The sequence below is a fragment of the Triticum aestivum genome, chromosome 2B, assembly GCF_018294505.1.
Source record: "Triticum aestivum cultivar Chinese Spring chromosome 2B, IWGSC CS RefSeq v2.1, whole genome shotgun sequence".
NCBI lineage: Eukaryota > Viridiplantae > Streptophyta > Magnoliopsida > Poales > Poaceae > Triticum > Triticum aestivum.
Genome location: NC_057798.1, coordinates 41,862,233 through 41,888,051, shown reverse-complemented (window position 1 = coordinate 41,888,051; position 25,819 = coordinate 41,862,233). Strand labels below are relative to the sequence as shown.

Here is a 25,819-nt window from a genome sequence, read left to right as displayed (position 1 = left end):
CAAGATTTGGCATCTTATCAATTCGTCCAATCTTTCCATGTGGGTTCGCATCTCGTTCTCTCTCGTTGCAACAGCAAAACAGAAGTGTTATTGCTGCAATTTTTACACTTCAAAGTACCACAAATACACCTCATACTCGGATTTGTACAACAATAGGATGAAACTATTGCTATGGAATACATTTTTTGTCAAGAGACTTGAAATATCCTAGATTTAATGCTTGTAAAAGTTCAGTTAAAAATGGTTTAACAAGTGTACAGACTACAGACTGAACTTATTTTGACTGCCTAGATCAACCAAAAATTGGGGGATTAATTTTACGCCATCTGACCGTAGTATCAAATACCACATACCAACTCATGTAGTAATATACGACAAAAATAGTAGAAGAAAACAATACAATGACAGAATGACTGTAGGTAGCAGATGTACATAGAAAGGCATGGGCAAAAAAATCGATCTACGCCTTCACATCGTCTACGCTTTTATCGTCTGTGGAACATTTTCGGGAAAAGATCACCCGCAAAAAAAAAATACTGGTGGAAGGAAGGAGGCGGACTGGCGGAGATTGATGAAGAAAGAGAGATTGCCGCGCTTCCTGGTGAACGATGCATCAGGCAAGTCTCGTACGTCTTTATACAAAGAAGATCTCGTTCATTATGGTTGGGCCTGCTGCCTTCCTTCTTCTTCTTTTTTTTTCCTTCCACAACAATACCGTAGCACACACATACGGTTGCACTCCTGGGATGTGCCCTAGCCGGTTGCACTCCTTGCCTAGGTTGGATGATGCAATTGGTTCGTGGGGCCAAACGGCGATTAACATCAATGGGAAGATTGATCCTTACTTCCTTAATGCTCGAGGGGTGAGACAGGACGACCCATTGTCCCTACTGTTATTCAGTTTGCTCGTCGATGCACTGGTGGCTATGCTCGATAAGGCTAAGGAGGCCGGCCACATATCGGGGGTTGTGACTAGGATCATGAAGGGTAGCCTAACCCATCTCCAAAACGTGGATGATACATTGATGTTCATAAAAAATCCGCAAGACGAACTGTGAGCTTGGGGCCATAACAGTTAAATACTTTCTAATGCCTACCTTCTTCAATATGGGTTACATGAAAAACTAGATAGGGTGCGATTCAGATTTTTTTGGGTAAAGGGGATGGGCAAAGAAAGGTACCACATGGTCAAGTGGGATAACATTTGCTCGCCTAAAGAGGTAGGGGGGCTGGGATGATTAATTCCAAAATTATGAACTTTTGCTTAATTGCCAAAACTACTAGGAAATTGCTTATAGAAAGAGGCTTAACAGCAGCGCGGGGAAACAGGGTGCGCTACTACTAAGTAGCAGTAGCGCCTGTGGCTAGCGAGCGCTGCCGGTATAATGTAGCAGCAACGCGGAGAAGCATGGCAGGCACTACTGCTAAGCGGGCCCCACCTTTACTCCTGGGCTGGCTGCGGTAGTAGCATCGGTGTGGCTCTCGCGCTACTGCTAAACCCATTAGCAATAGCGACGAGTTTCACACATGCGCTGCTACTGGCCAGCATGGGCCCAGCTCCTTGGCCACACTTAGCAGCAGCGGTGGTCCATTACCAGCGCTACAGCTAAGTGGCTTAGCAGCAGTGCTGGCTATTTCCTTGCGCTGCTGCTAAGCCCGCCTTATCTTCTCCCCTGCTCACGGCCCTCGTCACTCTCCCTCTCCACTATTCTCTCCATCTCGGCCTGCCGCGCCGCCCGCCGCATTGCCATGCTTCGTCGCCGCCCGCTGCCACCCCCGGTATGTCCCTCCCTCCCACACCCCTCTCCCTCCATCCCTCCCTCCTCCCTTCCTCCCTCCCGACCCTCTCCCTCCATCCCTCTCTCCTCCCTCCCTCGCACCCCTCTCCCTCCCACCCTCCCGGCCACCTTGATCTCCCTGCATCCCTCCCTCCCTCACTCCTGCATTGGTACATATATATATAGATAGATAGGGTTAGAACTATATATAGGTGTTTCTTTGGTAGTGCTTGGATATATAGATGGCTATGTATAAGATAGCCCATGCAAAGCGTCTAGAAATTTGGAGGGAGGATCCACATGAGAGTATGACAAACACTGGCAGTATCTCAATGACGTCATCCTATCGACACGTTGATTTTGTGATCTTCGGTGGATTTTTTTTGTTTTGTCTCATAGCTAAACACATTTATTCAAAAGAAAAAAAATTAAAAAAATTAAAAGGGAAAACAACCACAAATTTAGTAAAAGTAATTGAAATTTTTAAAAAATGCCGGGTGACTATGTATAAGATAGCCCGTAATACATATTGCAAAGCGTCTACAAATTCGGAGGGAGGATCCACAAGAGAGTATGACAAACATTGGCCATGTAGTACCTCAATGACGCTACACTTCTTCTTTGGTACGACCCCTAAACACATCAACAGACAAGATCTGTCCATACTCCTTCATAATAAAGGGTATGATGGTCCTTATAGAAAATACGTCATGGAGATCTGTATCTCAATAACGCAACACTTCTTCAGTACAACCGCTGAACACATCAACAGACGACGTCTGTTCATACCCCTTCATAATAAAGGGTAGGATGGTCCTTATAGAAAATACGTCACTGAGATCTGTCACGTTCTAAGTCCACCTTGGGCCGGCCCATTAGTGAGTATATACTGTAGCATGGATTGGAAATCCTAAAAAACAGTGTGCCTATAAGGCATCGAACACAGGACCTCCAGGGGTTGTTAAATTGCTAATAGCCAGCAGGACCATCACGTTTTGGAAAGGCATATGTAGCGAAGTTCTTTATCAGAAATACTGTAGCAGATAAAAATTGGTACTGTACAACCGGGCGGACATTCTAGCTAAAGTATTTTTTATAGCTAAAAAAATCACATGCATTCTTTCATCTTTTTGATTTGTTTTAGAACATGATTTTTTTTTCAAGATTTGAACTTCTTTCCGAAACGCGATGTTTTTTCAAATTTCTCAACCTTTTTTGTGAATAACACATTGATTTTGTGAATATTTTTTCAAATTTTAAGAACAGTATTTTAGAATTAAAAGAAAATCTGAAACTGCAGACATTTTTTAGAAAAGAAAAATAATTTACCGAATTTGTGAACATTTTATAGAAAACTTGAAAAAATAGTTAAATTTCTGAACATTTAAAAAAATGCAAACACTTTTCAAATTTGCGAGCATTACTTAAAAACACAAACATTTTTACAAATTTACGAATAATTTTTCAAATTTACTAACATTTTCTGAAAACGTTCTTATTTTCTAGGGCCTAAGCATTTTTCCATTGCAATTATTTTCGTTATTCTTCTCTTTTTGTTAATTTGTTTGTCTACTTTGAACTTTATTATTCTTTGTAAAACTTGTTCAAAAATTTGGAAAAAAATGTTTGGCATAACATAAAATGTTCTTGTTTTCAAATATTGTTTAGCAGAATTTCATAAAACGGTCTAGTTTTCCAATACTTTATTCACAAATTTGAAAAATGTATGGGTTTCAAAAAAGTTGTTAATTTTTTATGCTTTGCAATTTTTGTTCGAAATATTCATCATTTTTTTGTAATTTGTTATCAATTTTGGAATAATTGTTCAAATTCGTAAAATCTTCGTACGCACTTTGAAATTCCAAAATTGTTGACAAAATTTCTAGAAATAGTTAGGTCATAGAATCTGGTTGAAAATATTTGGGGTCATTTAACGGATGTCCAAAAACAACGAGCTTTCAAACGGACCCTTCTGGCCTATCTGAACACCATCCGTTGAATATAGTCTAGTTTTGGACATTCTTAAAATGAACCCCATTTTTGCAAGAAGGTAGGCATACCCATGGTAGGCATATGCCTGATACCGTATGCAAGTGGTGACACATCCGGTCATTTCTCGGCTTTCTTAACTAAGAAAACTTCAAAAAATGCAAAACTGGGCGAAATCCCAAACAATTTGGCATGGTGCCTTAAATTGGTCATACACGGCCATGAAAAAATGGGGCCATTTAAGGGATGTCGAGAAATGAGGTGCTCCCAAACATAGCATTCTGGCCTATTCGAACACTCTCCATTGAATATGGTATTTCTTTGTAGATCTCAGGACATGCCCCAACTTTTGCAAGCAAGTCGGCACGCCCATTTTTGGCATCCATGCCTGGTTTGAATGATTCCCGACACCGTATGCACGTTGTGACACGTTCTGCCATTAATCAGCTTTTTTCGCGGAGAAAACTCCAAAAATTGCAAAACTTGGCAACAACTCAAACAATTTGGCATGGTGCCTTGAATTGGTCATACAAGACCATGGAAAAAATGGATGTTGAGAAATTCTGGCCTATTTGAACACTCTCCAATCCATTGAACACGGTATTTTTGTGGAAATATCAAGACTGGCCCCAACTTTTGCAAGAAAGTGGGCATGGCATGATGCCTGGTTTGAATGACTTTCGACACCATATGCACATTGCGACATGTTCTGCTGTTAATATATGAGACCATTTAGTGGCACGATGCTAAAAAGGCTATAGCGGCTATGTCAAACTATGGTATAAACATATAGATATTACACTTGTATGTGAAATCAGCCTTTGATCTGGCCTTGATAGCTCCATATACTGCTACTGTACTTCGATTTCTACTCAAACATACCTCGATACGTTGCTAGGATCTGACAAGATGTCTTTCCAATGTTCCAAGCCTGGGAAGACGAGTATGACTTAAGAGCCAATTAAATGAATTCTGTCAGAGGCATTTTGCTCCAGACAAAATGGTAAGCAAGGACACCATGCAGTCCCAGATTGAGGGGTGTCCATTATGCAAAACAGCAACTTGAAATATGCCAGGTTGAGGCCCCAGAAATCTCAAACCATTACATCACAAAGTATAAAAACGCACTTCAGGTTACCACTCAACACGAACTCTACCAACACTAAAGCACATGATAAAGAAATTAAACATTTCGAAGAAGGAATTCGTCGTCCCAAGTAAACTAGACGAACTACTTGTGCTAACTAGACAATTGGGATTACAAGTCCTGCACGGAACAGGGGCAATATGAGCCATAAAAGTGTAGAGAATTTTTTTTAACACAGTACAGACGCAAGCGCTCATATACACGCGCATACACTCACCCATAGAAACGCACACACGCATACCTTACCCCTATGAACACCTCCAAAAGACTGAACCGGCATATCATCTTGGTACGATAGCATTGGTCTTCTGGAACTGCAATTCTACTCGGTCTGACGGGCTCACACAAGCGGAAGAGTGCACCCCGTGGCCACCGTTCGTATGACGGCAAGAAATTCCAGTCATGAGACAGCCTGCTCAGCCTGTCCTACGCCGCCGCACAACTAAGACGGTGATTCTCCTACTGCCTCATCAACCACCTTGCCCACTAGCCATTTTCTGCTGATTATGACCTTGGGCCTGCAATACTTGTCTGCCCATTTTCTCCCTTAACTAAAAAAAATACGTACTAATTTTGTTTGCTAGTATTGGTTTATCTGGCGTTGGATAAGCTAGCTCGATGGATGAGTCATATTCATCAGTTCCTTGAACTCAATTTTGGACAGCTTACCACATGTGTCATGTGGTCCTCGAGGTTAGTAGTGTTTCCCTTTCAGCCTTCTCCCTGCTTTGCCTTGCTGCTTCATCTATCTCCATCTCCAGATTCTACAGAATGAATTAACAAGGTGAACACTTTTGTTATATATTATTGATATTAATAACTTTTTCATCTCAATAAAATATTCAAACCAATACATGAGCATCGTATATTATTTCTTCATATAAATTGAATTATTCCAAACCCATATAGAATGTTATATATTTGCATTAATGTTTGTATTACATATACCATTTTCTTATTAAGAGAAATTACAATTAAGTTGCAACTTTGTCACAAAACCTAAGACGCGTTGTACATTTCTTGCTGTTATTGGACTATTGGTGGATCTGGGCCCTTGGTTAATCTCAAGGCATGGCTCATATTCATCAGTGCCTACCTTAAAAGGAGTTTGTTGGCCTGGTTTGCCTTGGTTCAGCTAGCTCACTCTCCAGACTCTGCAGAATGAATTAACAAGGTGAACAGGAGTTTGAATAACAGAAATTCCAGCTTAGACAATGGTGGATATCTTAGTTCTAGAGCAATAAGCAACATTGCACCGAAATGATGGCTAACCTCGATGGATGGCTCATTTTCATCTGTCTCTACCAGTGTTTCCGTGGCTTGCCTTGCTAGTTCCATCCACCCTGCTGTAGAATGAATTAACAAGGTGAATTCCTCACAAAAGAATTAACAAGGTGAACTACACTTCGAATAGCAACAACCCCATATCAGATCAATAAATGGCTATATTATTTCGAAATGGATAACCTTGATGGATGGTTCACTTTTATTGGTCCGTTCCGGTGTTTGCTTGGCCTACCTTGTTACGTACATCAGCTACCATTCTCTTCATACTCTGCAGAATGAATTAATAAGATGAGTTTTTCGCACAAAATTAACAAGATGAACTACACTTCAAATAGAAACAATAGCTCAGATCACTGATGGCTATCTTATTTCTAGGGAAATAATCAACATTGCACCGGATGTATCAAAATAAGAAGCATGAACCGAGGAAAATATTCTAAACAGCAGAGTAAAAATAGGGAGAATCGGTAACCACTGGAAGCAATTGAATATGTGGACGAGCGTACATACTCTCGTGTGAACTGGTCGGTTGTCAGCAAGTTTTTCCTTCTCCTTAGACTCACGCCACTGCTCCAATTTTGGACAGTCAGAAATAAGCGGATCCTTGAGGTTGCTGAGTTCTTGTATGCCCACCGGCAAAGACTCAATGGCATGGCATCTTCTGATGACAAGAATCTGGAGAGAGGTGAGGCGTTTGAACCAATCTGGGAGTCCTGTGATGCTCTCACAGTCAGAGAAATGGATTGACTGAAGGGAGGTGAGGTGTTGCATGCTATCGGGTATATGCTTGAGGTTTTTGCATGACACGATGTTCAGTTCCCGGAGAGAGAGAAGGCCACCCAAGTCATTCGGTAGCTCGGTCATGTTGTGGCAATGAAAAAAAGACAATGTCTGGAGGCCATCGAGATGGCAAAGCAAACTCCAGTCATCAATAGGCACTTCACAGCTTTCGACCACGAGTTCAGTTATTGGAGTAAAAGGGCATTCCACAAGCACTGTAACCATCAGCTGGTCGCAATCTGATATATGCAACCTCCGTGCTCTAGGCAGGAGAGTTCCAAAGCTCAACTTGGAACATTTCCGGATAACCAGTTCATCAATATGAGGCATAGACTCATCATCATCATCATCATCATCATCATCAATGCTGCATGTGGTGTTCAACTCTTGTAAGCTTTGCATGTCATCTATCGTAAACTTGGAGAGTTGATGGAACACCTCCGTGTCACCGCTGACTTGTTCAGCAGCGTCGATTCTTATGATGCCAGGCATCCTTCTAAGCACTAGATGTTTCAGTTTCGGTAATGAACCAAGTGGTGGCAGGAAACGACAATTAGGGATGTCCTCCATGGTAACCTCTACGAGATTAGGGAGGTGAGAAGACATCCTTAAGATCCAGGGTGGAAAGCATGTGCCAATATAACCATGCAGCTCAAGGCGTTGCAGATTATGTGGTGGCACTAGTTCTCCGAGGATATCATTGCTCTGCTCCACAGCTCCGTGGCAACCCAGCGTCCAATGCATATTCAGCATCCGTAGCCTCCCCTTGTCTGCCAATTTTATTCTCCGTGCTTCCTCTGCTGACTTGATCTTCTCAAGACAGACGATCTCCAGCTCTTTGCAGTCTCCACCTTCCAGCTGAACAAGGTTGTTGTTGTTATGTGCTCCATCATCTAGCTGAACAAGGTTGTTGTTGTTGTTGTTGTGTGCTCCATCATCAGTGAGGACCACAAAGAGACTCCGGCATTTCCGCACAACTAACAAACTGAGGGAGTTCAATATACCAGCTCTTTTGATTACACTGAACATTGGAAAGAGCCTGATGCAGCCCGAGAGGTCCAATGTATGCAGCTTGTTGAGGTCATCAAGATTTTCAGGCAGATGACGAAGAAATATGTTATGAGACAAGTCCAGATGCTCCAGGCTAGAAAGGCCACTGATACATGTCCCAATGTATTCGCGTTGTTCCTCTTGTGACATATAGCAGAAGATTGGATTCAGGAACATTGATAAGTTCAAATACACCAGTTTTGTGAGCTTGCAAATGACAAGTTTTAGCCCCTGCAGATGGGGCCGGTGCTCAGGAAGGTAGCAGGAAGGGTTGGACAAGTTCAAATGCTGGATATTTATAAGAGCGCCAAGAATTCCCTCGATCCCTTGAAAGCAAGACGAGAAGGATAGGTCCAGATGCACCAATCTTTTGAGCCTTCTGAATGACTCCGGCAGTTTGGATAGTCCACAGCAGCCAGATAGATTGACGTGGAAAAGATTTAATAGAACTCCAAATGACTCTGGCAGAGTTACCAGCCCAGAGCAGCCTGATAAATTCAGATACCCCAGGTGCCTTAGTTGACAGATGGAATCAGGTAGCTTCTGCATGGAGCTCTCCTTTAGTTCCAACACACGCAGACACCTAGCAAATGAGAAGGTGTCATCACTGAGCTCCATTTTGCTACATCCCACACAGCGTAGCGCCCTTAACTGGGCAGGCAATGTACTGTACTTCAATCTTTTGATGACCAAATCTGTGAGCAGTGCATAGCGGCAAAATTCATTGATGTCATGTAACCCAACATTAGCAATCAGTTCGTCACCCATGACTGATTTCACGAAGTCATGCACGTTGTCAGGCATAGTGAAGAGGGTTGCTCCTTTACCATCCTTGGCACTGGCCTGCGTGAGAGGCATAACATCATTTGCCTCCTCATCCTTTCCACTAGCCTGCAAACAAAGAGGACATAAATAATTATTAAGGTTCATATTACAGACAGACAGACAGACAATCAGAATAGATATAGCATCTTTTCGTTGGATGTATAATTTGGAAATAATTTACTACTCCCTCCGTAAATAAATATAAGAGCGTTGTGATCAAAAAGCTCTTATATTTATTTACGGAGGGAGTACAAGTTGGATAACCTCAAATAAGATGGATTTATAACAAGCATGTGTAGTAGTAACTGACCGACGCAGATTTTGCAGGCTGAAGGAATGATATGTCCATAAGCCTCATGATATACTCTTCAGCACGCTTTGCTGTAGAGACATTGTCCGGTGGCCCGTCAATAAGATGGAGCGCTATCCATTGATGAATGAGGTCATGTTTGACTATGGTGTGGCCCTTTGCGAAGATGGCCGCATAGGCAAGGCACAACTTCAGATTTGGCGGCATGCGTCTGAAGCCCAGCTCCAAGGCCGCTGGAGAAACATACATGACAGCACTCTGCTGCCTACTCACCTCTCTCCATCCTGCAACATCTCTGCCCCGCAGCGTAGCTCCAAGCACTCGAGCTGTCAAAGGTACACCCCCGCACTTGCTTGCGATCTCCCTTCCTATCTGCTCCCACACTTTTTTCTCTGGCCCGTGTCTAACTTTGAAGCAGCTTTCTCGCTTGATTATTGTCCAGCACATGTGTTGGCTCAGCGGATTCAGCATGTACGGCTCCACGCCCGTAGTACAGAATTTCCTCGCGATGCCTTGGTCGCATGTTACGATGACGGTTACCTTGATGCTGCCCTGCTCGTCACCTACAGTAAGCATACGCCTTAGGCTCTCGAGTTGAGTGGGGTCGTCCTCCCATTGGTCATCTAGGACAACAAGCAGGTCTTTCCTGCCACTGTGAAGCAGAAGCTCCTGATGAAGGTGCTTCGTCATACTCATACTCATACATTCCGTCTCATTGCTTGAGGCACCTCCACCGCCAGGGCCTATATCTTCTACTCTCGGGCTTGATACCTGAGAGATTATTGACTTGCCTATCTTACATAAGCTGAATTCCTGCGAGACATCAATCCATGCGCGAAGATGTTCTCGAAACTTGTCATCACTGAACACCAGTTTTGCCATGGTTGTCTTGCCTATGCCTGGGGGGCCAAAGATGGGGAAAATTAAGGGCACCTCTTGTCCTGATTGTGTGATGCCGCTCATAGCAGCTGATAGCTTATCCATCACCATCTGTTTCTCTGCATCCCTTGCTCCATCAAAATCTGCTGTTGTTCCTTCAGCTGGCACATGAATAGCTTGCTGGATACTGGAATCCCTGGCCTGCTTGAAAATACAAGACTCGAGCCGTATCTCCTCCAGTTCTTTCTTAATCACTTCTATCCGCATCTTCACCTGAAAAGAAGAAAAATGGAAGTTACAGAGGCAAAAAATAAGAGATTTTCTTTTATGGTAGTACTCCCTCTGTAAACTAATACAAATGCATTTAGATCACTACTTTAGTATTCTATAAAACACTCTTATATTAGTTTGGTCCAATGGTAAAAAATGATCTGCAAAATTATTGCCGAAGGAAATATTAGTAATTTATGACTCGTCTAAGTAACTGCAGCAATCACAGCCAACGCTACTAAGAGCATCTCCAGCCGCGCCCCCAACAGCCCCCCCCCACACCCCCACACAGGCGATTTTTCAGCGCCGGCGCCAAAAATCGGCCCAATCGCTCCCCCAGGAGCCTGTTTTTCGTCGGTATGGGCCGAAATTTGTGCCGGTGGACCCAAGCCGAACATGGCGCGCTGGGGGGCGCCGGGGCTAGCGATTTTGGCGTGAAAGAACTGCGGGCCTGCCGAGTCAGAGACACTCGCCTCGTCGTCCTCATAATGCCCTTGGTTTCCCGCGGGAAATCAATGCCAAGGTTGCCGTCGGTCAGCCTTCCATTGATTCCTCACAGGCGGCGCGGCGACGCCCCCCTCCCGCCACGCGTATACACGACGCCCACCCCCAGGCCGCTATAAAGCAGCGCCTCCCCGTCGCCTGTGACCACACACCGCCCACAGCCGCCGAGCGCCGCGCCTTTGAGCAGTTCGCTACTTGGCGCCGTAGCCGCGACGAGGGAGGCGTCGTCGTCCTCGGCGATGACAGCGACTACGACGCGCCGCCACCGGTCCGCCAAGGCGACCCCAGGGGTCCAGCAGGGGCGGCTGCGCGAAGGAGGAGAAGGATGACGAGGACAACGGCGATGGCGGCGACAGCGGCGACTTCGCCGCGCTCGGTGCGTTCTTCGGCCTGTAGTTGCGGCCTTTGTTTTTTTAAGTATTTGAGTGTCGTATGTAAAAACCTATTTAAGTCGCCTAAGTGATGTCATGTTCGCCGAATTTTAGCCGAATCTTTTTCCCGTTTGCTGAATTTCAACCGAATTCCTTTTCAAAATATATTAAAGACGCCTTCCGGGGACAACCCTGGGGCCGGCCACTGGGAACCCGAAAACCCCCAGACCGATTTTACGCTGGTTCGCCCCAGGCGGCAATTTTACGAGCCGCATGGGGGGCCAACGACCCGAGATACTCTAAGGGCCTCCATCGCTAACCTCCGCCATCCCGACGCCGCATGACCACCTCCCCACGCCGCCAAAAATCGCAGCATGCAGGCCGGCGGCGGCGGCAAGATCTCCGCCATTCTCGCCAGTTGATTGTCCCTCCTCCCGGCTTGTGCAAGGCCTTGCGTCCACGCCTATGCGTAGACCTTACAACCTGCAACGCCATCATCTCCAAGGCCTTGTGCACCAGCAGGTCGCTGAAGCTTCGTGCATGTATGAATTAATTGTCGGTCAAGATGTGCATGTATGTGGATCCATCCGGACGCAGATTTTTAGAGCACCTGTACCCAGGCCTTGGTTATCTGGCTCTTCAATGTCGCTTTAAGATCTATGCGAGATAACTAATTTCGTCCAGAAATCTTCAATGTTGCTCTATACGAGATAACTAACTTCGTCCATGAAATTTTCTCTTTTTTGTTTCTCTCATATAGAACATATGTCTTGAACTTCAAACTTTGCAGCGCAGCAAAACATACTAACTAGAACGTGGGATAAAACTTTTAGAGTTTTTCGTCCAACGTAAATACTCGGAATAATTTTTTTAATCAAACAAAACTTATTTTGTATATTTATGTTTGAGAAAAAAAAATCTAAATTGAACTTGAAGATAGGCTCTATATGAGAGAAAGAAAAAAGAGAAATGTACATGCACGGATCTTTATGCAAAGAATGGATGGCTAGATAAGAGGGACTGGGTGCATATGCTCTAAAATATGTTTTCGGGATCCATCCGCATCAGCTAGAACGAGTGCTCTGAATGGTAATTTTCTTGTTCCTAATACAACAATTTTCATATGAATAAGATGGCTAGGAAGTAAGATTGTACTCCACATTATTCACAGTACGTGTTGCGGTAGTGGAAACTGCGGAGGGAGCAACCAATGGCCGTCTAGGACAAGATGCATGCATGTGGGACTGCATAGGGCCGCAAGGCAGGCTTGACAGGGGCTATGGCCCGCGGCGGCCTGGCGATCGCAGTCCGCCGGCTGCAAACGCTACCGGTTTGCTGGATAGCTGCTGAGGGCATTTACAACGCACGACGCCAAGGCAGGCGCCAGGGTCAGAATCCTGGTAGTTTTGCTCAGGTCCCATCCGAATCTGGGAATTCGGCCGGCATCGATGCTAGATGAGTCGCCGGGCGCTAACCCAATTACCCGCGAATATGGCTATTACCAACTGGTTAGAAGCACAACTCCAATCAACGCGGTCCCCTCGTCTTGTGGATCAGCGTCGCAGGCCCCACATGGACCCACCTGATTGTGCCTATTTCCATTTTTCTCAGCGCATATGAATCGAATACACGTCCTATCGTATCTGGCATCCTACCTACGCTCGATGCGTAGCCTGTACTCGCCTACCCCCCGTCCACTACCACGTGACCAGACTCCCCCGACCATCCCCATCCACAATTCAAATTTTGAATAGTGAATCAGACCCAGGTGCATCGAGCGGAGGAACCACGCCCTCCCCATCCACGCGCCTCGATCCCTAGGGTTGCTAATGGATTCAACGATGAATCTCAGTGCGGAGTCATTCACGGATCTCCTCTTCAGGTATCTCTTCGTCTTGCAGATCCTCTGTCTCGTTCTTGCATTTTCTCCGGCAGAAATCTGAATCTTGCCATTGCCTGCGGCACCTTTTGTCCCCAGCCGGTCGCAACTGAGGGCGTCCCAGATCTGGGATTGCTAGATGAGGAGGAGGAGGACGAAGAGCGCATCCATCCTAATTTCCAGAACCATTCTCCTTCATCAAGAGAAGATGGAGAGAAATATGGTGCCACAGATTCAGAACCCCGACAGATTTCTCCAACGTCCTAGATATTGACGACACCGAAGAGACCCCGCCTGAATCGCATCCCACTCCAGTTCCATGGACTCAAAGGTACTAGCATGCTGAATCTAAAAGATTCTAGGTTCTAGTTATTTGATTGGTGAATGTTAACAGCTATGCATGTGGAAGAACATGTCAAATATAGCTGAAGAGGAGAAGTAGGCAAGCTTGTCAGAAATTCGGACATAATCACGGGCAGAGACATATACATTAATAATCTATTGATGCGCTTCAGTTGTTTGCTGTCAAAAGTTCGTCTTATTTGGAGCAGATATAGGCTTTTTGTGAAGTAGTTAGATTTTGCTGTTCTTCTTTTGAAGCATGTGGTTACAGTAATTTAGATTGACATTTTTTGCTGTTCTTTTTGGTCCATACTCCATAGTGCTGGAAAAATTGGGGTGGGCATTGGCATGTACAGTAGGACATATTTAAGAGAGACGAAACTCAAAATGCTACACGGTTAAATCTTGTGGAGCGCTTAGATTCAAAAACTATACTTGACATGTACACATGAGGATACCCAACCTCATTTTTCTGAATTCCTGACAGCCGTCCAACATTTGGAAAGTGCTGAATGCAAATTACAATCCCCTTTACGTTGGAATGTGCATATTCTGATTTTTTTTAGAAAAGGAAGAATACCCCCCGGCCTCTGCATCTGGACGATGCATACTGTCATATTATTAATTATTAACACAAGACCTTACAAAGTCGTACAACAGTAAGACCAAAGCCATCGTCTAAGCAACACCTGTCGCTACTCCTATCCAGTTGATGAAGGGGCGCTGATAGTCTGGGCCCAATACCAAACAGACTTTGCAGCCAAACCTAACATCTAAGACCTAAGGTCCCAACCAGGACGCCTGCCGGGTATGGGCACCCACCAGTCCGGCGTGCTCCTCAACCAGGACGCCTGCCGGATATGAGGCCGCCGCAGTCACCTGCCATCAATCCATCTTCAGAGCTGTACTGTTGCATCGACCTTGCCCGGTCTAGCTGCCGCCAACGCCACCACGACGCCAGATAGCGTCGACCTACTGCGCGTGTCCATCACCACACATCTGACGCCAAGCCTCCGCAGCTCCATGCCGCCAAGAGCCGCCGCCATGAATATGTAGAAAGAAACATCGCTCCACCGAAGAAGCCATCCGCTGGTCCCTCGAGCCCGAGTGCATCTCCAAGAATGCCGCCCCCAAGGGGGTAACGACACATGAATGCCGTCGTCATCCGATCAACTGATCTAGGGTTTCCCCCGGATGTATTGGGTGGGTTTGAGATTTGTACCTCGATGATGCCTTCATAAAGGAAACGATGATAAGGGCATCGTCATCACCGGCTCCGGCCAACGACCGAAGACCAAGTTTTCACTCGGATCCGTCCCAAGACATCCACCCGACAACCTGCGCACTATCTCGACCGCCTTCAAAGCCCCAGATCTACGCGCCTAGATCCAGCGACCAACCGCAACAGCAATGCTACCGTAAGAGCCCTGGCACACCGGCCACTGCCTGAATACGCCACCACTGAAGCGTGGGAGGAGGACTCCCAATCCACCTCGCCAAAACGCGAGAGCCACCGAGATCGATCCCGCACACTCATCACCGTCTCTGATCTGAACCAATCCTCGGCAAAACGAGATCGGCGATGCAGATCCGCCTTGGATAGGGACAGCACCACGCCATGCCGTCGCGGGAAGCCTGAGCTTCACCCGTCGTCACCTTCCAGGGCCGCCGCCCCGAGATCCAGCCGCCGCCGACAGGCCGAGCCGCCGGCCACCGCGACCAAGGCCGCCATGCCCGCAAGCCCATCAAACGGCCGGCGCCACTAGATCTTCCTCGGAGCCGCAGCTCCGCCTCCCCTGCCCAGCACCACGCCGCCGCCTTGCGCTGTCGCCTAACGCGCCGCCGCGACGCAGATCGGGGGAGAGCGTCTCGGCGCCATGGGTGACCCGACTCACCTGATCTGGCGCGGGAGGGAAGAGAGCCTCCGCCTCCACCATCAGCCGCCTGGGGCTTTGCCCGGCGACCTCCTCTAGCGGCGGCGGAGGGGAGGGGGAAGATGGACGTGCCCGGCGGCGGCGGCTAGGTTTTTCAACCGAGCCGCTGTAGCGGGAGGGCGATGCGGGTCTAGCCTCATATAATTGTCATTTTTGTTTTCACCTCGAATTCGGCTGACATCTCCAATATATGTAGGGTCCGACTTGGGTCTCCCCGCGACGGTTGGGTCGCACTGCCGTGGCTGGAGTTCGAGCCTCCCGGCGACGTTAGGGTCAAACTGGTTGGCAGCAGGTCAGATCCATCGGGCAGCGGCGCAGGGACGCGAGCTCGAGACTCGGTGGCTTTACCCTGCTTCATTTGGTATATGGTTATCGAAAAAAATCTCAGCGTGTATTGAGTTGTTGAATGGGGAAGTTTTTTTTTTGTTTTTTGTTTGGGAAGAATGAGAGAGTAGGCCTCTTTGCTTTTTGCTGCTCTTACGTTTTTGTTTTTTTTTCCTATTTTTAATTTCCCCGCCACCGCCTCTGTTGCGTGATGAGTTTCCACTCTTAAAATTTTGTCCAGTTAGAAAAATATCAGAGAAAGATAGAGAGAGCTCTGCTTTGCCCATGTTTGAACATGTGACGATTTGGTCCAGTGTGTTCGTGGATGTAGATTCAGCACCGGATGGTAATGAATAAAGGCGAATAACTGCAAGACTGGATTTGTGTGCTGTTTTCTTGATCGGAGGTGATTTTTTTGTGTACATGGACTGAATATATTCGCAAGCATCACAAGGGTGGATCTGATGACGACATCAGCAGCCTTGCAGATTCTCTGCTGGACCATTACCTGTTTTTCTCCTCTTGTTGCAATGGACTCCATGCCATGCAGTTTATACATATTTGTATGGATTTTTAAGTTGTGGAGCTAGCTGGGATCCATTTGTGTCCACACAAAAAAAATCACAAACTTTCTTACACATAGCCCGCAATTAATCAAACCGCAAAAACAAAATGTATGGTGTTGTGTGTGCTAGCCTGGGATTTGTGTGGTGAGCCTGCCGAGATCTTGGCCTGGGAATAAAACTTTCTTTCTAGCCATTTAAGACCATTATTGGAAAATTGAAGAATTTTGTTTTGAGTGGGATTTTTTTAGATATCTGTGGTAACAACCGTATGTATGGAAAATATTTCAATAAAACTTTTTTTGAAACAGTACAAACCTGCATGAAAGTTCAGTTCTTTTGCTAATATTTTATGATTCTATAGCCTAGATCGACATACTGTTCTATTTTGCACAAGAAAGGGTGATATCGCAAATGGCTTCCCTTGACAAGATGCACCAAAAAAATCATGCAGACTAGAACTTTAACGATACACGCCCGATATTGCGACTCTCCTTTCCTATGTCGTTCATGTTCTCGACATTATTTAAGTTGTCGATCCCACCTGAAATATGGACTTTCATATACTATGATCGGTCTTTTATGGCCAAGGTAGAAGGACTTTAGTGTCACACACCAAAGTATGGATCTAAAAAATGTCTTTTGAAGGTCTTTCATGGCATACGTAGAAGAATTTCAGTGAGACACACCCAAGTCTAGTAATCTCACAAATAATCAATCTCAATTTCTATGTCGGGGCCTTCATGTTTGACACAGGAGAAATTTAACGATGCATGTCCAAGATCGTGACTGTCCTCTTATATGTTGATCCCCATTTTGGCTAGAGACAAACTATTATTCCAGTTGACGCTCACACCCAAAATATGGACTTTCACATACTATGACGGGTCTTTTGTGGTCCAGTTAGCAGAACTTTAGTGGCACACGCCGGAGTATGTATCTTGAATAACACCTTTTGAAGGTTTTTGATGGCATACATAGAAGAACTTTACATAATTCACTGGCGATTGCACAAGGATAGATCTCCGCGTGGCAAACTTTAATATAGCATGCCCGGTGCTTTCGTGTTCAAACACGAAGGACTCTATTGAAAGCATCGAGCAATTGTACAAAGATAGTGCATTCGTGTACAAACATGAAGGACTTTACATAATTCTCTTGGTGATTGCACAAGGATAGATCCCCGCATGACATGGTGCTTTCGTGTTCAAACACGAAGGACTTAACTTAAAGCACCGGAAGATTGCACAAAGATAGACACTACTAGGAAAATACCTGCTATTGGCGCATCTGTTTTGGCTGCTAAAGGCGCGCCACTAGCATCACGCCATTAGTAATTAATACTAATGGCGCACTCCTAGTGCGCCATTAGTATACCAGATACTAATGGCGCACCAGGGAGTGCGCCATTACTATATCACACGGTGCGTCATTACTATCTGACTTAGTAATGGCGCACCACATAGAAGTGCGCCATTACTAACAATTTTTTTTCAGAATTTTTTTTCATTTTTTTTCATTTTTTTTCTTTTTTCTTAATCTCGGGTCACTATGGCTTAATCTCAGGTCAATATGCTTAATCTCAAGTCAAATCACACTAAGTGGTCAAACTTCCCGGAAGGTCACCTATCCTCACACTACTCCAGCCCGAGCACGCCTAACTTCGCAGTTCTATCCAACCCCAACACCACCTCACTTAACAGACACTTGTTGATATATCTATCATATGAATCCTATTAAACCTTGTTGATGTCTAGGACTTTGTCCATGTTCATGAGTATGATAAAATTTTGAAAAATATTTCAAACTTCCTGGTCATATTACGTATCATTTTTTGAAAAAAACTTCCAAAAAAAATCCGAAACCAATTTTTTTTCTGTTACTAGTGGCTCACCTAGCAAATGGTGCGCCACTAGTAAGTTTGATTTTTTTTCCATTTCCCCTTCTAGATCTTAAAAGCCCCGTATCTTTCTTTCTGTTAGGTTTTTGGGGATTCTGAAAATCTTGAACATGGTTTCCCCATTCAATTCAGATGTAACTTTTCGAGTAGATGATTTTTCATATAAAAAACTTTTTAATCCGAGTTCGTATGCAAAAGTTATGCCCATTTTACAAATTCGAGAGAGATTTTGCAAATAAAGTCGAAATTCATATTTATAAATTTTCCCAACAAGTAGACCACATATCATATGGGAAACTTATTTTCTTTTATTTTTTGACATTTCCATCATTTTCTTTTATTTTTTTAAACTGAAAAGGCGGTCGGGGGGGGGGGGGGGTGCATTCGGTGCAATTTTTGGTCAAAACTAGTAATGGCGCACTGTGGGAGTGGTGCGCCTAGTAGTAATGGCGCACCACACCCACGGTGCGCCATTACTAGTTTTGAAAAAAAATAAAAAAAATTGAAAAAAATACTAGTGGCGCACCGAGGGTGTGGTGCGCTATTACTAGTAATGGCGCACTATCCCCTGGTGCGCCATTACTAGTTTTGAAAAAAAATTTGTTAGTAGTGGCGCACCGTGGATGTGGTGTGCCATTAGTATTTAGAGTTTAATGGCGCACCAACACATGGCGCCACTGCTATAGAGTAGTGGCGCACCACATGTGTGGTGCGTCATTAATGTCCATATTATCTATAACCCTTTTTCTAGTAGTGAGACCACACTTAATGAACTTTAATCCAGCATACCCGGAAGCGTTCGTCATGTGGGGCATGAATGACTTTACATAATTCACTAGGCGACTGCACAAGGATATATCCCCGCTTGACAAACTTTAATATAGCATGCCCGATGCTTTCGTGTTCAAACACGAATGACTTTACTAAAAGCACCGGGTGATTGCACAAAGATAGACCCCACTTAAATGAACTTTAATCCAGCATACCCGGTGCGTTTGTGTACACACATGAAGGACTTTACGTAATTCACTGGTGAAAGTGCAATCATGCCCTAAATATTATTTTGATGTTGATGACAATATACTTATAGGGGACTAACAAAGTTTGTCAAGTATATCTCAGGTTTTAGTCCCCTCGGAATCAATTGTGTGTGTGGATTATGATTTCGGAAATGTTTAACCTCATCAGGAACGAAGAAACAAGACTATCTTTATGTTTATTCTTTAGTATAGGATCCCGCACTATTAAGAGGGAAACATGGGTTATTGTGAAAGTCTTGATCAACATCTACTTCAAAGTCAGTGTCTGATCTTCATCTCTGTCGGACGACCGGTACTCACCTGACGTCCGACCGCTTCTATACAGAGCCAAAACATCGGTCGTCCGGTGTGCACCGAACGTCCGGCAAATCCTATCCAGAGCCAAAACATCGGTCGTCCGGTCCTTGTCGGACGTCCGTTGTCTGCAGAGCCCTCGGTCGTCCGATATTCTTCGGTCGTCCGGTACTCTCTCCACAGAGCCTGAACGTCGGACGTCCGGATTCTCCGGTCGTCTGGTACCCACTATACCGTGCCAAAACATCGGACGCCGGTCCCTGTCGGACGTCCGGTGTCTGTCAAGCCTTCGGTCATCCATTGTGTATCGGATGACCAACGCCGCAGTGCTGTTTTGGGCTCCAACGCCACTTATTAAGGCATACTATAAATATCTATCCTATCCCGTGAGAAAGTTGACCATTCACTTCAATATAGCATGCCCAGTGCTTTTGTGTTCAAACACTAAGGACTTTACTGAATAGACCGGGCGATTGCACAAAGATAGACCCCCACTTAATGCACTTTAATCCAGCATACCCGGTGTGTTTGTGTACAAACATGAAGGACTTTACGTAATTCAATGGGATTGCACAAGGATAGATCCTCGCATGACAAACTTTAATATAACATGCCCGATGCGTTCGTCTTCAAACACGAAGGACTTTACCGAAAGCACTATGCGATTGCACAAAGAGAGACCTCACTTAAATGAACATACCATGACCGGTCTTTTATATCCTAGGTAGAAGTACTTTAGCAATGTATGTCTGAGATCGGGACTCTCATCGTCCCATGTTGGTTTCGTTCTTGACTAGAGACTAGATATTATTTGAGTTGGCAATAGCACCGGTCTTTTGTTGCATAGTTGGAAGAACTTTAGTGGCCTCTTATGGTCGAACGCGACGAAATTTAGAGATAATAGTCATATGTACCGGAAGACGGGCCTCTTGCACTCCACCATGAAGAATTTTAATGATATATTGATTGGTATGTTTTTTCATGTGGGATCTGAAAACCAACCCCATAATTATTGTGTTATTGCTCTCGACGATGAAGAACTTTAGTTTCATTACTAGACACTACACCCGATATTACACCACAATTGGGGTTCTGGGGAAACCAACCCCATATAACCATCGATGTGCACTTTATATCCTCGGTTCTGGTCCTCTTATGGTCGACCAAGAAGAACTTCCTAAATAGTAGCCATATGTACCCGAAGGCGGGCGTCTTGCACTCGGAGCTGGATCCTCTAACTTAGAGAAGGGAAGTCACGGTGCTATAGTACACCTCTAGTGTAAAATGGAGAAGGAATGTTATGGACTATTAGCATGTTATTTACTTTTGGTAATTATTACTATAGATATGAAAAAAATCCAAAATTAATTTTATATCACCATCAACTTGTTTGTATGCAATCACTATGAATGTGCACACTAGATCTGTAATTTAAAAATTAATTTAAGTTATTTTGGCCTTAAGTGTATGGATTAACAAAAGAAAAGTTAGGGTACTGTAGCTTCTCTAATATTCCTTGTGTATGTTAGTCCCTTTCACTCGACCAAGAATAATACTGTTAGAGATTGTTGGGATATAAGTGCCAGTTCTTTTCCTGGCTTTTTTGGGCTTTCAGAATAAGCTGCCCCCTACACAGCTTATTTTAGAAGCCAACCAAAATTTTCATTTTAGAAGCCTGCTAATCAAGTCTTAACTACTAGGCTTCTAAAAAAATAAATTTGGCTGGGCTTCTAGAATAAGCTGGGCAGGGGGCAACTTATTTTAGCTTATTCTACAAGCCACCAAAAGAACTGGCCCTAAATCAGTCCCAGTGACTGATCCCACCGTCCGCCACACAATCAGTACCAAATTGATTAGTGAAGTATTTGTTAATGGTCAATATATTTAGCACTAAAATATACTGATATTGGACTTGTTGCGAAGATCTCGTCATATAAAATTCAACTAAATAAATGAATTTGAATTTTCATAATATATTCAAAAGATATGGTGACATATTTGTTTATAGTGCAATTTCGTGTTGAAGAGATGGATAGGTAGCAAGAGCTAGCCGTAGCATGGCTAGCTGAGCAGATGTGACAGCGCCGCACATGCTCCTGTGGCCACCCAGGGAATATCTTATTGTTGAACTATTGGCTCGGTCACTTCGGAGTACACTTTTGTTAATTTTGATGCATACTCTGAAGAACTTTGTTCGGGTACTCCGAAGAACTTTATACTATCATGCATGTTCTAAATCTCTGCCATATAAACCATTATAGGCGGTTATAAAAAAGTTGCTCTTTTTCATGATTCAATATTGTCAGGCCATACTTAGCAGATAAACTAAGGAGTAGTATGGTTAGATCTGAAGCATAAAAGATGGCAGGGAGGGATAAGATGCATGTGAAGGACGAGGACGGCCGAATCTATAGACTCTGTCCCACCACCTGCCGAATCTGATGGAATACATCTCCATATACACCCTGCCAAAAATTGTGGGACGCTGGGATACCATGCAAAGCTGACAATGTGGTGGGCCTAGTTGATTTGACACCACGGTTGATGTGCGGTTGAGATACGAATTATGCGCGCAATGCGTTAGGAAAAATCCACATCAAATTATCCGTTTTATTTTTGGGAGTACTTAGAACACATCTAGATGAGATATAATTTGGTCTTATCTAGATGAGTTCTAGTAAAACTGTTTACTTTTACACATGCATGGCGCTCGTACATGGTTTCCAACGTTGGAAGAAAGGACGCTTAACACATGCGCTAGGAATAAAATAATATTATATTGCCGATCAGGCGCATGATTAAGCGCATTGCATTGGAGATGCCTGATGGAGACGGCGCGGGATGGTCAAACTGAACCTTCACAAATAACGGAAGTTCCATCTCTATTCTCCATCTGTGTTTAGACAAAGTGCCCGTGGGATCGATTAACAGTGAGCTACCTAAAATACGCCTGACGACTCAATATACTGCTCCCTCCGATTCGTATTACTTGTCGCTTAAATGGATGTGCCAACCACAAAAATACATGTAGATACATTCGTTTGAGCGACAAGTAATGTGGATCGGAGTACAAGAAATCTGGTGTAGTACTGCCTCATCTGGTCCATCAAACGACAAAAATGAAGGGCCCAATTTAGTTGATGTACCGTAAAAAGACTAATAAATAAATAAAAATAAAAGTAGAAGATGGAGAGGAACGCTGTCCTGTACGTAGCCAAATCTTTAGCTAGATCTATGAATACTGTAAACGTCCCTACGGCAACAAGTAATGAAATGCAGAAAAATGTCTAAGGTAAAAACGAATGCGGAAACTAATTCGAGAATATACCGTTGCAGCAGGCGGCGGGCTGTTGGCTCGCAGCTCCTCGACCATATCGAAGATATCGTAGGCGGTCTTCCTCACCCGCCTCAGCCAGTACCAAGCCAGCCTGCCCGGTACCGACTGCCTCTCGGCGGCCTCTATCAGCGGCTGTACGCCTTCCAGCACCACCACCATCTCCTTCAGATCGCTGGTGAACTTGTCTCCGGTCATGGCGGATCTGAGCTTCATGCATGACCTCTGGACGATGACTTGGGCCATGGTTGTTTAGTCCACTGGGTGACTCAGTGTGCGTGTGGTAGCAGACTAGCAACGCTTGGATGAGCGTGCGCGCAAATGCCGTTACCCCGTGACCTGATAAGCTAAACTATGCCGATAGGATGATACAGTATTCTTTAACCAACATCAAGTGGAGAGTGGTTTATCTAGCGGTCCTGGGTTTTACCAGCTAAGTACAGCTCACACGATTGTTCTGTGAGATTGGTGATGTATTTGTTTCGTCAATCGTATTGCATAGGGCGTACACAACCTCAACCGATGAGTATATTTGTACATGTTGGGAATAGTAAAAACAGGGAAAATTTATGGTACAGTATAATACACCAAAGCATGCGTATTAGATGGGCGATCTAATGAATGAGACTAACTGGGCTGTTTAAAGCCCAAGGGTGATTTCGACCTAAAAATTTGTATACCTTTAATGGTCCCAATTAAGTCCAAGGGTATTCCCGTCCTAAATTTTTCAATTAACTTAATTGCATTAACATTGCACTTATTATTATACCACGTCATCGTGAGTGCTCACTTGAATTTTGGTGCGAACTGTTCGTCCTCTACTCTCGAGGCGTAGTCTCCGACGCCCTCGATCGCCCTTGATCGCCGCCGCACGCACTTGTCGTGTGACTCCTTCACCTACTCCTTCTCCCCCCTCCATCGCAAGCCACCCCCCTCGGGTCATGGCACTAGATCTCTCGAGGGGCCGCCTAATCCCCTCCTTCCCAGATCCGACGCCACCTTCCCCGATGCGAGGCCAGATCATCCTCATCGAGGTGCATCAACTTCTTCACGCCGGATCCGCTGTAAGTGCCTAGCCATCTCATATCTTGTCTGGTCCCTTCTGCATAGTACCAATATAGGGTCGGATTTGATTAGGGTTTAGGATATGTGATCTGAGGTTTAGGGTTTACGGTTTGAGAAAGTTGGACTAGATTTCAATTGAAAGGAAGTGTAATTTGGATTTAGCTAGGACATATTGAAGGACTTAGTTAGGGTTATGTGGCATGAGAAAGTTGTCAGCAGATTTGGATTCAAAAAAAGTTATTTTGGATTTAGTTAGGAGATACTTTTGAATTGAGGTTCGAGATATTTTGCATTTAGTTAGGAGATAATTTTCGATGGAGTTTGGAGTTATTTTGGATTTAGTTAGGAGATAATTTTCGATGGAGTTTGGAGTTATTTTGGATTTAATTAGGAGATACTTGATCTATCAGGGTGGATCTATCATGACATTAGAAGGATTCATGGACTTTGCATTTAGTTAGGAGATCATCAGTTACAACAAGTACAATCAATCAAATATTTGTGGATTTAGTGAGGGCATATTTTATACTTAGAGCGTTTGAAGGACTACGTTAGGTACATGAATCCGATATGAAAAATTAAATCAATTATTTCAGCAGAGTAGTGCATAATTATTATGTATGCTATCCATACGTAACATTGACTATCCGTTTTCGTTCGCAGCATAACGACATGGACGATAAAGGCAATGATGGCGAAAACTTGGGTGATACAGGGAAGGATGACAAGGACATGGGTGAGACAGGCAAGGATGACAAGGACACGGGTGATAGAGGCAAGGAAGGCAAAGGCATGGATGATAATGATAATGATTTCGTAGGCATGAACCCCAAAGAATGGATGGTATGTGCATGGATGATAAGGATAATGAGGATGCAGGCAAGGATGGCATAGACATGGATGATGTACACATGCAAGGTAAAGGAATTGATAATAAAGGCATGGCTAGTTCAGACTTGAATGAGTGTATGAAATACTTAGAGATTGTGAAGAAGACTTTCATGACCGAGGAAAAGCCTACATGTTCTACGTAGGCTATGTGAGAAAAAAGGTTTTGGTGTTAGAAAGGTTGATCTCAAGTACATGGGTCCGGGTCTGAAACAAAATGCATACAGAAGGACATACAAGTGCTGCAAACAAGGATGGCGGGCCCTTAAGCACTTCAACAGAGATGAAAGAAAAAGAACATCGAGGGGTCTTTCTCGGTGTGGGTGTCCCGCTCTTTTTTAGGTTGAACTACACGATAGCACTGGCCTCTGGTTCGTCAAGAATTTTGTGGACAAGCATAACCATCTGTTTACCCCTGCTGACCCGACTCCCTATACTTATCGACTCATCGTAGAATGACTGACGCGCAAAAGGCCGATGTCATCGAGTATGCCATCGGTGGACTTCGAACACATCAGATTATGAACGTAATGGAGAAGAATGCTGAGGTCCCGACAAGCTTGGATTTATAGATCGAGACCTATATAACCATGTTTCAATCCAGAAGAAACACAAGATAGAAGGCACTGATTCTAGATGTTTGCTCACCTATATGATTGCACAGAAAAAGGCAGACCCGGAGTTCTTTTTCAAATACACAAAAGACAACAAAGGCCATTTGAGGAACATATTCTGGGCCGATTCACAATCCCGGATTGACTATGTTGCCTTTGGTGGTGTCGTGGTGTTTGACAGTACATATCGGTCTAACAAGTACATGCTTCCATTTGTCCCATTTGTTGGTCTGATTCATCACCGCATCACAGTTTTGTTTGGGGTCGGTCTAGTTCAGACGAGACAGTTGCATCATACCAGTGGCTTCTTCATGTATTTTTGGAGGCAATGTCCCAGACAAAACCCATTTCAGCAATCACCGATGGGGACGGTTCAATGGCTAAAGCAATAGCTACTGTCTGGACCGGAACAGATCATCATTTGTGCATGTGGTATATCGAGGAGAATATGG

The 25,819-nt window shown here is 44.5% G+C and overlaps 1 protein-coding gene and 1 long non-coding RNA gene across 2 annotated transcripts; one reads left to right on the top strand and one right to left on the bottom strand.

The window, feature by feature from the left end:
- Window positions 1–5,002: 5,002 nt before the first annotated feature.
- Window positions 5,003–23,085, bottom strand: LOC123043351 (putative disease resistance protein RGA4). The gene is made up of 7 exons (XM_044465766.1): window positions 22,795–23,085; window positions 9,167–10,318; window positions 6,712–8,922; window positions 6,382–6,469; window positions 6,187–6,260; window positions 6,011–6,068; window positions 5,003–5,678 (listed from the first exon to the last, which is right to left on the bottom strand). The coding sequence occupies exons 1-4, from the start codon at window positions 23,044–23,046 to the stop codon at window positions 6,401–6,403; spliced, it is 3,684 nt and encodes a 1,227-aa protein (XP_044321701.1). The 5' UTR covers window positions 23,047–23,085; the 3' UTR covers window positions 5,003–5,678; window positions 6,011–6,068; window positions 6,187–6,260; window positions 6,382–6,400.
- On the top strand, window positions 12,849–15,861 carry LOC123043352 (uncharacterized). Its single transcript, XR_006419151.1, has 3 exons — window positions 12,849–13,072; window positions 13,169–13,400; window positions 15,542–15,861. It is a non-coding gene; the product is annotated as an uncharacterized lncRNA (long non-coding RNA).
- Window positions 23,086–25,819: the final 2,734 nt, after the last annotated feature.